General features: G+C 46.0%; 1 protein-coding gene across 5 annotated transcripts in view; it reads left to right on the forward strand.

The window, feature by feature from the left end:
* DPP6 (dipeptidyl peptidase like 6) overlaps nt 1–17,011 on the forward strand; it is a gene marked incomplete at both ends in the record, with an annotated part of 1,078,039 nt that overhangs the window by 842,854 nt on the left and 218,174 nt on the right. For 4 of the 5 annotated variants that reach the window (XM_082632824.1, XM_082632826.1, XM_082632823.1 and 1 more), the window contains one exon: nt 16,329–16,410. The exons of the other annotated variant lie outside the window; for it this stretch is intronic. In XM_082632824.1, coding sequence (XP_082488950.1) covers nt 16,329–16,410 — 82 coding nt within the window. The remainder of the gene's footprint in view (nt 1–16,328; nt 16,411–17,011) is intronic. 5 annotated transcript variants of the gene reach the window in all.

Below are 17,011 nucleotides of genomic sequence, written 5' to 3' on the forward strand. Positions count from 1 at the left end.
CTGCAAACTCAGCCACAGGAGTCACCCTCAGCACACCTCTGGGCTCGGCCTTTGCGGTTTACAGATGGGCAGCCCGAGGGCACCGATGAGTGATGGCCCGAAGCCCCAGGGGGCTGGACGAGTGCCTGAGAGTTGGAACCTCCTCCCAGGGCCTCCTCCCGCAAAACACACCTTGGAATAACAAGGTTGTTTCAGGCCTGGTTCTCAAAAGAAGCCCCGATTAGATAAAAGGTCTGTGTTAAGCCTTTGAACTTGAAAGGGATGACAGACCAGATGGAGGGGCGAGTCTGTGATCAGCGGAGGAGGAGGTGGAGTCCTGGAAGCAGCAGTGAAATCTCACAGAACAGAAGTTTCTCTGCAGGCTTCAGACACATGGGCTGCTACTTCAGTGGAGCGTGGGGATGCTGAGGAGAGACGCAAAGGAACTGGAACTCGTTGTCTTCACCTGGGCCCTGCTTTGCTAATTAGCTGTAGAATCTGAATCGTTCCTACTCCAAAGATAATTTTTCCTCTATGTGTTCGGTACCATTCTGCTTTCTAATTTGTTGCTTTTCGTTCCCTACCTGACCTGTTGGAGATTTAATGTTGTCTGGCTTCTCTGGGTTGTGCTTTATTATTATTATTATTATTATTATTACCACCAATATACATGGTTCAATTGGTTTAAAATAATTCTGCGATGGGCCTCATCAGTGTCTTCAGATAACAGACCCAGCTCTCGGTCAGGAGGAACGTTCATCGGGGCCATGCGTACAGAGCCCGGGAGCCCTGCCCCTACACGCATGTAGAACGTGTGTGGTCAGGTCCTCAGGACTACACAGAGGTGCCGTGGCCACCCAGCCTTCCCAGGTGTTCATTCCGCGAGCCAGGGCCAGCCCACGCCATCAGTGTGTGATTCACTGCCATCAGTGAGATGCAGGGGTACTTAGCTGGGCCAGTTCCCAAGCTTTGGTTTATTTTGAAAACATCCGGAGAGCTGATAAGAATGCATATTTCTAGGATCTCTCCAGAATGAGGTATATTAGGTATGATTCGGTCAGATTTGGTGGGGCCGGTGGGGGGGGGGCAGAAAACCCAAAATAAGAAAGGCTTTTACAAAGTAGAACTTGTTCTCTCGCATGTGAAAGTGCAGAGATGGGTGCCCGGCTGGTGCCCAGGGATGCCGGCCACGATGTTGCCGCCCCAGCCTGATGGCTTCCACATCGCGTCTCTTGGTGGCTGCTCCTGGCCTAGCAATCACGTAGGACTCTCAGCCAGCAAGAAGGGACCAAGAGGAGAAGAGCGTGCCTTCGTGCCCGTGGCCAGGGCCAGCTGTTGAGGGCCCAGGAAGGATGTTTTTGAGGACAAAAAAAGGGGAAAGGTGACAACCCACTCTGCACAGCACACAGGGGTGGAGACCAGGAATCTGCCTCTTTAAGCAGCTTCCTCAGTAATCACGATGCAGGGGCCTCTGGACCAGCTGCAGAAGCACTAACCAGCTCACCTGTACTCACAGCCACACGCCAGCCTTTAGCCTGCTGAATAGAATGCCGACAGTGCCTTACATTAAAAAATGAACTTGGGGCTTCCCTGGTGGCGCAGTGGTTGAGAGTCTGCCTGCCGATGCAGGAGACACGGGTTCGTGCCCCGGTCCGGGAAGATCCCATATGCCGCGGAGCAGCTAGGCCCGTGAGCCATGGCCGCTGAGCCTGCGCGTCCGGAGCCTGTGCTCCGCAACAGGAGAGGCCACAACAGTGAGAGGCCCGCGTACTGCAAAAAAAAAAAAAAAAAAAAAATGAACTTATCCTCAGCACCACCCAGGAAGTAAGTTTCATCATCCTCATTACAAATGATTCCAATGACTTCTCCCAAATATTTGACAACTCAAATACCAACGTCTAACACATAGGTAGATAAGGTAGGAAAGAGTAAAAGGAGGCGTTCAGAGAGAGGGAGGGACGGGGAGGAGAGGGGAAGAGAGCGGATACAGGGGCAAGAAAGAGGTGGCATTCCAGAGCGGTTGGCGGACGCCTCCAGCGACCAGCTCCTGACGGCCCACACCCTGTCTTGCGCAGGGCACTGTGGCTCATCTGTGTGGGGAGAAATACTTAGCCTTTGGGGGTTTCTCTCCTTTCCTAACTGTCTCTGCCCGTTTAGAAGGGTCGGCTGGGCCAGTGGGGAGGGAGGCTTTCCTTTCGTAGATGCAAGTTCAAGGTCTGTACCTTTCAAATGACACCATGAAGATCCCTTTGTCCCAACCATCTTAACTGCCCCCCATGCAATACGTTGTTCTTATTTTCCGTGTACTCATGTTGGAAGTTCCAGTTACTATGACTGAATATCAAACTACCCCAAAACTTGGGGGTTTAAATCTGACATTTACTGGGCTCACAAGTCTGCCGTTTGCACGGGACTGGGGCGACCAACACATCTCTGCTTTGCGCTGCGGTGTCAGCTGGGGCGGCTCCTCAGGAGGCTCCCTCCCTCCCGTGCCTGGTGGTGATGGCTGTCAGCTGAGACCTCGGCTGGGTCTGTCACCTAAAACACCTCGATGTGGTCTCTCCATGTTGCCTGGGCCCCCTTGCAACATGGTGGCTGGTTCCACAGGTGAATTTCCCAAGAAAGAGAACCTGGGGCATGCAGTACTGCCCTGTGACTAAGCCCCAGGAGTCTCATTTCTGCTGCATTCGACTCTGATGCAGTCAAAAGCACTGCCCAGTTTCAAGGATATAAACTCCATCTTTGGATGGAAAGTGCCAAGGTTTTGAAAAAGCATTTGGGACCAGAAATACTTTTGTGGCCATGTTGGGAAAACCCCATTTGCCACACAAGCTGAAAAGATTTGCTGAGTTTTCTTTCTATGGTTTATATGGTTGTATTCAAAATATATACATATATATAATATGCATTTTTTAACTGCACCTGCACAGTTTGTCCTAAAATTCAGATCTGGACTTTCTTGAAGACCATGGACAGAGTGTATTATGTAACAGAGCCCTGCTCTCATTGTATGAAAGGTAGGCGTCCTTATCTCAGCTTTCTGTAAGCTTAGTTGTAAGAAATATTAAAAGTTCCTTAATAAGTAAGACTCGTAGCCTCCCATCCAGATGTGTACGGTCTACACTTAAATAGTAGGACTTTTTACTGCCTAAACCATTCATGGCAAATCTCCCAACTGTCTACCATTTCTACTGCATATCCGATCTCTTCTTCGAAAAGATGCTTGAATGGAAAAATATAACTTGTTTATGAAAGCCTTTAAGAAATAGTAGAAACAAATGTCTTAAGTATAGGAATAGGAAAATGTGACTTTCTCCCCATATCTGTGATAATACTTGCTAGTGAGAGCAAGAGTGTTTGGGACCCTGTGGATTCATGAGAGTTCATAGTGAAACAGTAACTTCCAGAGTCCCCGAGTTCTAACACTCCAGTCTGCTCATTCTGTTTTTTTATTCTGTTGAAATGTTGGCAGTTTTTCAGTCTAGCTAATGTTTCAGCAATTGCTAGATGCCAGAAACTTGAAGGGACCTTATCATTAATGAACCCCATGTTATTCCAAGACTTCATAGAACCGTTCATGCTCTTTAGGGAAATTCCGCACACGCTGTGCGTTTCCTCCTCAAACACTGTGAGCTGACAAAGGGGTATCGACCGCCCTGCTTCCTCCTGAGCAGAATGGGGATAAGCGACTCTCAGGAGTCGCCGACTCTGATGGCCATTCTGACTGGTGTGAGGTGGTACCTCACTGTAGTTTTGATTTGCATTTCTCTGATTATTAGCAATGTTGAGCATCTTTTCACGTGCCTATTGGCCATCTGTATGTCTTCTTCGCAGAAATGTCTACTTAGATCTTCTGCCCATTTTTCAATTCGGTTTTTTGTCATTGTTGTTATTGAGTTGTATGCGCTGTTCATATGTTTTGCAAATTAAGCCCTTGTCGGTCGCGTCATTTGCAAATATTTTCTACCAGTCCATAGTTTGTCTTTTCGTTTTGTTAATAGTTTCCTCTGCTGTGCAAAAGCTTTAAGTTTGATTAGGTCCCATTTGTTTATTTTTGCTTTCCTTTCATTGCTTTGGGAGTCTGACCTAAGAAAACAATGATAAGATTTATGTCAGAGAATGTTTTGCCTATGCTGTCTTCTAGGAGTTTTATGCTGTTGTGTATTATGTTTAAATTTTTAAGCCATTTTGAGTTTATTTTTGTGCATGGTGTGAGGGTGTGTTCTAACTTCATTTATTTACATGCAGCTGTCCAACTTGCCCAGCGCCACTTGCTGAAGAGACGGTCTTTTCTCCATTGTATATTCTTGCCTCCTTTGTCGTAGACTAATTGTCCAGAGGTGTGTGGGTTTATTTCTGGGCTCTCTGTTCTGTTCCATTGATCCATATGTCTGTTTTTATGCCAATACCACACTGTCAAAAACTTGTTTTTTATGCTGTATGGTGTAAGGTGGAACCTCTAAGAAGGTAAACAAATAGGTGGAAGAAAGCCGAGTGTGACACTGACCATTACAGAGCAGTTAACTCAGATGCCCAGGCTGGCACAGCTCACTGTGAACCCAAAGGGTATCTACACTGGCATCCCACCTGCAGAAGATTACCTGAACCCGAAGGTGCCTGAGAGTGCCAAGAGCTTTAGACCACACAGACCATCTTACTTTGGCACAATCTTGAACAAATGAATCATGCCCACCTCTCCCATCTTCCACCTCTTCCACCATCAGCAGCCGTAACATCATAGCAGTCACACCTCTGCCCTGATTTCCAGGACCCAGATGCTAGATCTGCTCACTTAAACCTCACAGTAACCCCATGGGAAATGACCCCATCTCACAGAGAAGAAAATAGAAGCCCAGAAAGGTTAAAGGCCACACAGCTTCTAAGTGGAGATATTGGAATTCCAGCCCATGTCTGAATCCAAAGGCCACATTCTCTCCCACTCAGAACAGCACAGAGTTAGGGCATTGCTTCCAAAGAGCCCCTTTTGTAATTTCACCTGAGAGCCTGTGACACGTGTCATCACATTGACTGCACGTCTACTCTGAGAGAGCAGCGTCTGGAGGAAAGGGACCAAGAAGAGGCGAGTGGTGATGTAGGAAAAAAGAAGATGGGAAGTTCTGGTTTGTGCAAGCCATGTAGAGTGCAGCCTCACGTGGCGCCATGGGGTGGGGGTGGGGGGTGGGACCTTCTCTGAGCAGCAGAGGGTGATGCCGAAAACTCACCCTTTGTGCACTGGTGCCAAATCGAATCTTGGAGACGAGTTGTGGGTGAAGTAGAAAAGAACAGCTTTATTGCTATGCCAGGCAAAGGAGGACACAGCAGGCTTGTGCCTCTCAAAACCGTGTGCCCCAGCCTGGGAGGATTTGGTGAGTTTTATAGCATTGGGTTAAAGGCAGGGTTGCTGATAAGGTGATAAGGATCAGGGTGTGTGCAGGGCCTGCATTCCTTTAATCTGGCCTCAGCTGGTCTCCTGATGAGCTTCTCTGGTTCTCAAGGTTATCAAACTGTGACCTTCTCTGGAGTGAAGAATGCTTCATCAAGTAGTTAACATCTTCCATTTTGCGGGGGGGGGGGGGCGGGGGGTAGTTCTGCAGAAGAGCTCAAAGATATCGTTCTGTGTATCCCTTGAGGGGGACCCAGGACCCTGCCCCAAGGCTGCACTGTTGTTTCGTGGCTGCTCCTCCCTTGTATTCTGCACCCCCTCCCTTCCCTGATTAGCAACTGTTTGAATCTGCCCTTTGGAACTCAGGGAAGGTCATGGAGGTTGGAATCTGTTCCCCACAAACAAGAAACAGGGGACACAGAAAGGCTTTCGTGCCCAGGAGCCCCACAGGATCCTGCTTGGTTTCAAGGAGAGGGCTTTCTGGAGGGATTGGAGGCCAAGCTGAGAGGCACCCAGAACCTAGCTGGTTAATTTTGACCAGGGCTGGCTCCTTTGGTTTGGTTAACCAAACACGCACTGGTCCCTGGGTGTGGTGGGGCAAAGGACAGCGGGTGGGCTCCTTAGTCCTGCAGACTTCTCTCCACTTCCATCCAGTGCATCAGCCTGTGGGCTCAGGCTTGCTGCTGCTGTTACCATCTTTGAGATCACCCACCCTTTCCAGGGAGGAGGCATGGGAATTCCAATTCAGGGAACGCATCTGGAGGAAACATTAGAGCATGAAGCCTTGGCACTAGGTCGTTAGCCGAACAGAAATAACCTTGAACCTAGGTTCTGCACATGAGGCTTGATGCCCTGGAGCAGCCACAGTGAGGACTCCTCCTCCCTTTCCCCCTCCCACTCCGCCTTCCCCTGTCTTTCCTCCTCCCCCTCCTCCCCCCTCCTCTCCTCCCCCTCCTTCTTTTTCCCTCCTCCCCCCTCCTTCCACTTCTCTCCCTCCTCCTTTTCCTCCTCTTTTCTGTTCTTCCTGTTTTCCTCTTCTTCTTTCCTTTCTCTTACCCCTCCCCCTTCCTCTCTTCCTACCCTTCCTCCTCCTGCCCTCCCCCTCCTCCCCTCCCCTTCCCACTTCCTGTCCCAGCTTTATTGAGCTGTAACTCACATACTATACAACTCATCCATGTAAATTGTATGATTCAGTGGTATTTTGTGTATTCCCAGAGTTGTGCAGCCATCACCTCCATCAGTTGTAGAATGCTTCCTCACCCCCAGGATATACTTCAAGACTTGGCTAAGGCTCCGGACCCCTCTCCACCCCTCCCCACCTCCTCCTTGAACAGGTCTAGGCACTGGGTATACAGTGACAAATAAGACACAAGTCCCCTTTTATTTAAAAAAAAAAATCTTTCTGCATGACTTTCTTTAGTACTTGTATTTGTGACCATGTATGTTAAAGTATCTCTGTAGATGGGGTGGGGGATACATCATGAATATTTCAGAACAAACCTCCCAGAGTCACTCTTTCTGTGGGTAGAGCATCTCTGCCTCAAAACTTCTATATCCAGATCTTTCACGAGGAAAGGAACTTCTGATACACCATAGACATAGAAACATCTTAAAATGAATAGTAGGTTATGTACTCAAATGTTGGCCAATCAGGAAGGGTTTTTGCCTATAAGGATTCCTGCCCTCAAGAATTTAACTGTGTAATTTAAGATATACATAAAAAATGATAATGCAAATCTTTAAGTGCTGTATCAGCTTACAGTATTACTGACCATCAATAATGGTGATTAGACTAGATCCCATTTGTTCATCCATCCATCCATTTATTCATTATTCAGTCAATACATATGGATATCTACAATGTGTCAGACACTATTCCAGGACTAGGAGTGTATCTTATATTTTTATATTACCCACCATGCAAAGCACATAGGAAGACTCAGAAAACACTTATCATTTAATATTGAAAATGCTATTTTGGGGGACTTCCCTGGTGGCCCAGTGGTTAAGACTCCATGCTCCATGCAGGGGGGCACAGTTTCAATCCCTGGTTGGGGAACTAAGATCCCGCATGCTGCACAGTGCGGCCAAAAAAAAAAAGAAAATTCTATTTTTTGATGTCTTTCACCACGAAAGTTTAGGAGCCAAAAAAGTAATTTTTTGCTTTTCTTTTCCAAATGCTGTTTTTCTGGGGAAGCTTTTCGATCCCCTGAACTAGCCTCAGAAGATAAATGAGTAAACTTCACTACATTAATTTACTTTTCAAAATTCATCATGATTTATGCCCTGTTTCGTTTATTGCTCAAATAAGCAAAATCAGAACTGATTGCATGATTATTTTGAGATGTAATAAGTCCAGATAATTTTATTCTTCCTTAATCTTTTTTTTTTTACCGATCCATCTTCACCCTGGGGATGATTCATCACAGAGCTTACCATAGATTCTTTAAAATAAATATGTAAATAAAAAGACAGAAAAATGGGGGGAGGGCACCAACCAACCCCAAAATAAATACATAGCTTCATGCATTTTCTTTCTTATTCACACACACACACACACACAACACACACACACATCCTTCAGAATAATCCAGTCCATGATGCAAAATCATTTGATGACAATGAACCAGGTCTTGGGCTCCAGGCAGAGAGCACTGTGAGTGGTCCTCCACATGTGAAGTCGGCATCCAGGCCCCTCTGATGGAGAAGCTTCCTCCACAGGGAGCCATGTGAAAGCACAGCCAGAGGTCAGCAGATAAAGCTTTCTTGGGTTTACTTTGGTCTCCTCTCTGAGGGTCTTTCTACTTTGTTCCTCAGTCAGTTGGAGATTTTTTTTTCCCTTTGACCAAAACAGGAGATTAATCTTCAAACAAAATTTGATCAGCTCTGTGTCCTTAAGCAAATCACTTACCACTCAGGGCTTCAGTTTCCCTGAGAAATGAAAGGTTGTTAGTTTCCTGGAGCTAAAGTAAGAAATTACCACAAACCGAGTGGCTTAAAACAACAGAAATTTATTTTCTCCCAGTTCTGGAAGCCAGAGTTTCAAAATCAAGGTGTCAGCGAGGTCATGCTCCCTCTGACACCTGTAGGGGCCCTTTCTCACCTCCTCCAGCTTCTGGAGGATGCACTCAGTCCTCCGTGTTCCTGGCTTTGGGTGCATCGCTCTGATCTCTGCTTCCATCATCACATGGCCTCTCCCTCTGTGTCTTTTCTTCATTTTATGAAGACTCCAGCTGCTGGATTTGGGTTAGCCTCCCCTCCTTTTCAAGAATGACCTTATTTTAATGTGATGACAGCTGCCAAGACCCTATTTGCAAATAAGGTCTTATTCACAGGTACTGTGTGTCAGGACTCAGTATATCTTTCGTGGGGACAGAATTTGACCCACAACATAGAGCTTTGGCTACTTGACCTCTAAGATGCCTGCAGCAGGTTCCTAGTTTGCATGACTGGGGGGACTGTGGTGTCAGCACCAGAGCAGGGGGCAGAAGGGGCTTCGTTTCACTCGTGTCAACGCTGAGGACTAGTGGGATGTCTATGTGGAGGCACCCTGTACGCCGTCTGAGGTTTAGGGGGAGACCCGGGCTGGGGTGCAGTGTTGGTGCTCCTCAGAGTAGGAACTGAGGTTGACCGTGAAGCAATCACCAGGGTGGGGAGCGTGGAATGAGAGGAGAAGGTGCGGCTGGTGGAACCCAGGTCACTCACTCTGAAGGAGTTGGCAGAGGAGGAAGAGGCCACAGAAGGAGAACTTGGCAACTCGATGGTGATGGGAGATCTCAAGAGCAGCTTCAGCCTCACAGTGAGATGGAAGCCACGTTCCACTAGGTTGAGGATGGGGTCGGAGGTCAGAAAATGGCCCCGAATGGGACCTACTGCTCACTGAGGTCTGGGAGAGAAGACCAGGGGGTGAATCGTAAGTGGATGGAGATGCCGCGTCAGGTTCGGCGTGTTTTGTTTGTTCCTGCATTACGTGTCTTTTGTACATAGATGGGAAGGTGCCCCCATGGAAAGGAGTAAGAAGGAGGAGAGGATGAAGGTAGAAAGTGCAGATGGAGCAAGTCCTAGGGAGGCTGGGGCTGCATAAACGTGACTCCACAGAAAAGGGAGCTCCTATACTGGGTGGGAGTGTACGCTGGTGCAGCCACTGTGGAGAACAGTATGGAGGGTCCTCAGAAAACTGAGAATCAAGCTACCATAGGATCCAGCAATCCCACTCCTGGGCATATATCCAGACAAAAATTATAATTTAAAAAGACACATGCACCCCTATGTTCATAGCAATGCTATTCACAATTGCCAAGACATGGAAGCAACCTAAATGTCCATCGACAGATGGATGGATAAAGAAGATGTGGTACATATATACAGTGGAATATTACTCAGACATAAAAAAGAATGAAATAATGCCATTTGCAGCAACATGGATGGACCTAGAGACTATCATACTAAGTGAAGTCAGAAAGAGAAAGACAAATACCATATGACATCACTTATATGTGGAGTCTAAAATATGACACAAATGAACATATCTGTGAAACAGAAACAGACTCACAGACATAGAGAACAGACTTGTAATTGCCAAAGGGGGTGGGGTGGGGGAGGGAGGATGGGGAGTTTGGGATAAGCAGATGCAAACTATTATATGTAGGATGGATAAACAACAAGGCCTTACTGTAGAGCACAGGGAACCATATTCAGTATCCTGTTATAAACCATCATGGAAAAGAATACGAAAAAGAAAATGTATATATGTGTATAACTGAATCACTTTGCTATACAGCAGAAATTAACATGACATTGCATATCAACTATACTTTAATAAAATAAAAAATTTTAAAAAGTTACCTACAGAAACACACAGGAGAACCTTACATGCATATTGCTAAGTGAAAAAAGCCAATCTGAAGAGGCTACACTCTGTATGATTCCAACTCAATGACATTCTAGAAAAGGCAAAACTATGGAGACAGTAAAAAAGAAATTCAGTGATTTCCAGGGGCTGGGGGTCAGGGGGAAGGATGAGTAGGTGGAGCACAGGGGTTTTGTACAGCAGTGAGACTCTTCTGAGCCTGTGATTGTGGATACATGACACTGTACATCTGTCAAAGCCCATAGAGCACACGAGGCTGAGAGTGAACCCTAATGTAAACTATAGAATTTAGTTAATAATAATGTATTGATATTGGTGCATCCGTTGTCACAAATGTACCACACTAGTGCAAGAAGTTCATAATTCGGGAAACTGATGCCAGGAGAGAGGGGACATGTGGGAACTCTGTAGTTTCTGCTCAGTTTTCCTGTAAACCTACAACTGCGCTGGAAAATAAATGTTAATTTTCAAAAATAACTAATAACTAATAAAAATAAATACTAAGGTTTACCAGGAAGGTAAGTGGGAAGGAAAGGATTTGATGGTTCTAGGCTGGAATGGAAAAGGAGGTACACAGGAGGAGCTGGCTTAGACAGGAGAGGGGATGCCTCATCCTCGGACGCTGGAGTGAGGACGGACGGGTACCTACATGTGTGGGCAGAGGGGACGCCCCTGCCTCTGGTAGCAGGGAGCTGGGGTGCCAGCTGAGCCTTCCTGGAAGCAAAGGCTGAACCTACATTAAGAGTGAGGCCTATGAAAGACCAAAGGGCAGCAGCAGGATTGGGAGGAAAAAGCTTCAGGCCCCAAGGCAAACATGGCAGCTGCAAGGCTGGGAAAAGGAGAAGAAGCCGGATTGGGCCTCAGACTCCTGCATGTCTGACCACCTGGGACAACCCAATGGGGAGCTCAGAGCAAAGACTGCCCATCGAGGACCCTGCATTGGGTGAAAGTGTCAGGCTCCAGTGCCCCGGCCATGATCAGTCGTGGGCCGGGGGCTGCCCAAGGCGAGCATGGCCTGGCATGAAAGCTGAAGCCGACTCCTGACGTGAGCAGCTGGGAGCCGAGCCGCAGGTTCTTCCTGGAAGGTGATCAGAACTGGGGGCCCCTTCCTGTCTGCCCCACAGGTGGGCCTCTGCTCAGAGGCAGTAGATAGAAGGGGTTGTGAAGAGAGCAGCAAAAGATTGGAGTTGCTGAGAACACGCCCACCCAAGACTTGGTTGTAAGGATGATGACAGGAAGGGTTGGAGACTCCAGCTGGCTCCGTGCTTTTCTCTGCTGCTTCCAATGGTCTATGAAGGAGGTAGACTGAACATAAAACCAAGTTGGGTGTTTGCTAGGCTTGTGAGAGGGGAGCCATTCAGTGGGAGATTTGAGCAGAGGATGAATGACCATCAAGTGGATCATTGGAGGGGGGAGTTGGAAGAGATAAGGCTGAAAGGCACTTTTAACATGAAAGCAAAATAATCCGACACAGTCGCAGGCAGATGCTAAAATACAGGCTTAGTTCATAGAAACAAATGAGGACATGGTTGAGAGCTGACTTCTCTATACCCAAGTTCCCATTTAATACAGAAGCGTAGGACATGCGTTGGCTTGCTGCGTTCTGTGGAGTAAATCTGTCCCTACAGATGGTAGATGATTGTGCCTCTGGTTAGAATTACACCTAGATAGTGGTGCATGGGTGACTTGAATATTTACCAGTTTACCCATGAGTAAACAAACGGGCATTTTTCAAATATCTCCTAGGTAAGCACTGTGCTACCTGGTTTCAGTATGTATAATGTAATACAGTATACTATTGAGTCATGTGGTCTGTGGTCATGTGTGATCAGCCCTGGCGCATGCTCTGTGCCTCGGGAAGCTGGCACTCGGCTGCTAGACTTGTGATCCCCAGCCTGTGGTTCTTCCTGTTACTGTGCTGCCTCCACACCGGGGACACTCTGATGTGTCGGTGATGAGCAGAGGGAAGTGTGCATTGTCTCTAGAGAGGGTGTAAAGGTCTCCTGGGTGCAGGGGAGCAGAGGTCATAAAGCTGGAAGGTGTGCATGGCCGGGCGCTCACCCAACCTTCTGAGACACTTGATCCACTGGAGGTACCGTTTCCAGGTAGCATTTATGGAAATTGACGCTCGTTAGATTCAAGAGGAGTTAGTCTGCTGTTCCTGAATATCCTAGACACCTGCTAGAAACCATAATCTAACAAACTGAATTTCAATACTAAGTAAGGTTGTTCCTTTCTGATCTCTTACCCTGTCCTCTGTGCTTGGAAAATTCTAAATCAACCCAGGCCAGGTGAATGCATTAGACCTTCAAACCTGCAAAAGGTCTTTTACTCAGGGCCACCCCCATAACCCCTCCATCCTTATTTATTTGCTTATTCAAATGTGTGTGTTGAGTGCTGATGCTGTCTAGATATGGAAGTAATTTTTTTTCAATTCAATATCGAGATTACAGTATGTTGGGAGGGGAATTCTCTAACTGTTCTTTATTTCCTATAATAATGTTTATGACCAATGAGACATAAGCTATTAAAATTCTTTGGAATTTTTTAGCTTTCTATTTTGAAGAATTTTGGGTGAAGAAAAGTTGCAAAAATAGTACAAAGAATTCTCTTCTATTCCTCAACCCACTTCTCCTACTGTCAGTGTATTTTATAACCACAGTGTAATTATCAAGAACAGAAAATTAACATTGGTACAATATTATTCACTCAATTACAGACCTTATTTGCATTTGACCAGTTTTTCTACCAGTGTCCTTTTTCTGTCTCAGGATCCTACATTCCTGTAGATGTTATTTCCCCTCAGTCCCCTCCAGGCTATGACGTTTCCTCAGTCTTTCCTGTCTTTCGTGAAAGAAAGATCACTTCTGAAGATCACTGGTCAGCTGTTTTGGTGAGCGCCTCCATTTGGGTCTGTCTGAAGTTTTCTCATGATTGGAGTAAGGCAATGCATTTTTGGCAAATATACTGTTACTGACCCACCCAAGTTGGTCCCCATAGGGGTCTCCTGCGCGGTGTCGCTGGAGCCAGTAGGAGGGGACGGAGCTCAGTTCAGAGGCAGAGGGAAGAAGCTTTGTTCTCCGAGCGAAGATCGGCTTGCGCTCTAGAGCAGGCTTTCTGTCGCCAGGCCGGGGCGGGGCTGCTTTATAGGGCCTGGTCGGCGGAGGGGGCGGGGTTCTCGGGGGCGGGGCAGCGGCGCCGCTCACGCTCCAGATCGCAAAGTGCCGGGCGCAGCCGTTCTGCACACGGCCCGCTGCCGCCATCTTGAATCGCCGTGTTGTGAGCAGCGTCTGTGCACAGGCCCGTGAGCCGAGGCGTCAGGCGCAGCCGTTTCGCGTCAGAAACTCTGGTCTGAGCGGGCGAGGCCTCTGCACGCGACCCGCTGTGAGCAAGTGGAACTAGACCAAGCACAAAGGAAGAAAAGGTTAGACTTATTACCCAGATTCTGTTTTCATTCTCCGGGAATCGATGACGGGGTTTGCCGGTGACGATACCATATATAGGATGTTGTCTCTCAGTGCATCTTGCTGAAGGTTCGTGATGTTGATGTGTTTCACTTCTGGGGGTGTTGACCCGGATCTCTGGGTTGAGTTGCTGTCTGCCAAGCTTCTCCCTGCAGAGTTGCCATCTTCTTCCCCTTTGTGGTTGATAAGTATCCTGCGACTGTGCAGGTCTTGTTTCTCCTCAGACTTTCACCCACTGATTTCAGCATCTCTCGGTGGATCTTGTCTGCAGGGTTCATCACTGTGGTGTTCGTCCAAGGGTGATGCTCCTTCCTTCTCCCCGTCTACGTGGATTGATTGGAATTCTCTTGTGAGGAAGAGCTGGCTCTCCCCCCCCCCACTTCGTTATGTATTGGATTATTTATTTATATTAGTAAGGATTCATGGATATTTGCTTTATTCTGTGGGTTAATCCAGTATTATCATTATTTTTTTTTTGCTCAAATTATTCCAGCTTTGGCCGTGAGAGATCCCTGTAAGTGAGGTTCTGCCTTCTGTTAACAAGCTCTACCTTTTTTTGAGTATTTCCTTACTTTCTGGCCCATAAGATGTTCCAGACTCATCCTGCATTTTTCTTGTTCTAGCCTGGATAAATTTCTTCTCCTAGGAGCACTGTTTTATTTATTTATTTTTTAATTGGAAGATGGTGCTGAGAGAGCAGCATGTGAGCCCACTGGGCGGGCTCGTTGTTACTGGTGGTTACTGGATCTAGTCTTCTCTATGAACAGAGCAAGGACATGTATGTATGTGTACTAACCTGTGGACTCACATATCTGGATTTTGGATCTATCTGTATGTATGTGTGTGGGTGTATAGGTGAGAAATGATAATCAGTGTAGTTTCAACTTGTATTTCTCTAACTTTGCCTGTGTTTGAATACTTTTTAATACATTTAAGGACCATTTTTCTATATTTGTGAATTATCTGTTCATGTGTTTTTCTTATTTTTTTGTTTTGGTCTTTTATAACCTCCATATTTTCGAGTTATTTATGTAATAGGGATATTAGCCATTTTTCCATGGTATTTGTTATTAATATTTTCTTCCAGTTTTCTATTGTTTGTGGGTTTTTGTCATGCAAAAATTTTTTAATTTTTATGTAAATTTACCCCTCTTTTATTTTATCACTTCTGGATTTTGAGTCATCCTTAGAAAGCCTTTCCCTCCACAGGGTTAGAGAGGAAATCACCTATGTTTATGAAAATACTTTGAAATATTAAAAACATACAAATGGTGGGATTTGTTAAAATCATTTGGAAGCTGGAATGTTAGACGCGCTTCCTCTTCTAACTGCCTGGGTACCAGCCTTCCCAGCCAGCTCCTCCTGTCATGGTCACCCCTTACCCCGTACCTTATCACCCACCTTCAGGCTTCCCTGGTTTCTCCAGACCCATCTCCATGCCATCTAAAACTACCCTGGGGCTTTGCAGACTATCTTGTCTTCCCTGACACTTTTTACTCTGAAATGTATTCTGCTTTGCCCTGATAGTATTGTTAAACATTTACTTCAGAATTTTCTACTGATTCAAGCTCTGAATCAGCACATCCTTACGCATTTCACCTCTCTTCCCTTCTTGCTTCGTCTTGGTTCAAGCAACTCCTAAAATTCACCGTCTTTAAAATTCACCAAAGACCACTCAACCCTAGTCTCTCTGCAGATGAATGAGCACATTCATAGCTGTGTCTTCTGCACAAGAGGCATCATAGCCGAGTGATAGATAGGGTGCTCCCCTGACAGTCTGGCCTATTCAGCAGGACACAGGGAGCAGCAGCATCCAGAAGAAACATGGACGTCAGTCTCTCCTACACGTGAACACAGTGGTAGCTACAAAATATGCTGAAATATTTAATATTTACAAAAGTGTTTTTTTCTTTTTTGTTATGACTTTTATTCATTATTACCTTTATTTAAGTACATAGACGGGATTTTTTTTAGCATGGTGTTTTGCATATCAGTAAATTAAGAATGAAAAATGTAAGTGATGTTTGAAAGAAAAAAATCCTTCTCCTATGCTTCCTCTCACTCCTTCTCACCTCAGTGTCTCTCTGTCTCTCTGTCCCTCCCTCCCTCCCTCCCTCCTTATCAACACAAACCAAAGGGTGGACTCTGTCCTGAGACCACCGGTTTTAAAAGGTCAGAATGACCTGGCATTATGCTTGGGAAAACACCTATCTGCCAGGAAAGCCAAAGATGGAAACATAAGTTGTGGGGATTTATTACTGCATAGCTATGCATTTCCATTTTTAATTTTGACTATTATGGATATTTTAAAGGCTGATCTACAGACCTCTCTGCATGTTCTCTCTTGATGAATATTTACTATTGAAGCTAAGCAGTGATGGATCTATTGCAGGTTCATGTAAATTTTACATACATATATAAATATATATAATTATATATATAAATATATAATTTTATATACATATCTGAAGAAATCTAATGGATGCTGAATGAGACATTTTATTTAATAACACAAGTTCCTGAAATTGATTCAGTGGAAGAAAAAGGAGTAAGTTTCAGCTGGAGGATAATATTACAGCATCTTAAATGCTTGTTTCCCACCATTTTTCTTTGCTTGTTTTTTTTCTTTCAGGGATCCTCAAAGTCTAGATCCACCAGAAGTCAGCAACGCAAAACTTCAGTATGCAGGATGGGGCCCCAAGGGTCAGCAGCTGGTAAGCACGTCGCTTTCAGTGACCAACTTTCTGTGTTGAAGTTTCCGTTTTATAGACTGTATATATCTCACTATACTCAGAATCTGTGTTTGTGTGAATTTAAGTTTTGAAAAAGTCCCCCAGAACATCTGCATATGTAAATGGCCATTTCTTTTGCTTGAGAACCGTCTTGAATTGGGAGAGCATATGCCTTGGTTCTGGTACCCTTTATCCTTAAAGCAGCCCCTGACTGGAGCTGTGTGCGTATGGGCTATAGACGTACTGTGAATCTGAGGTACACCTCGTCAGAGGGCCGCAGATGGGAACGATCAGAATCATGGAATCATGAAAGGTTCTTCTGCTTTGCTCTTGGAGCTCTGGCTCTTTTCTTTGGCAGGTTTTATGAGAAAAGTAGATGTGCTGGCCATGGTAGAGCCGGGCTCCCTGCCAGTAGCATCTGCAGAGTCCTCCACGGCTAGTGTGGCCCCCTCTGCATTACACTGAATATCTTCATGATTCCCACTCAAACTGGCAAAACTAAGATGTTTCAAGACACTGAATGGCCAGGATGGTGTCGTGCAAAGGGGTCTGAACAACCGGTTAGAAGACGACGGTTCTAACC

Source organism: Mesoplodon mirus, assembly GCF_964341445.2.
Source record: "Mesoplodon mirus genome assembly, chromosome: 9".
Taxonomy (NCBI): Eukaryota; Metazoa; Chordata; class Mammalia; order Artiodactyla; family Ziphiidae; genus Mesoplodon; species Mesoplodon mirus.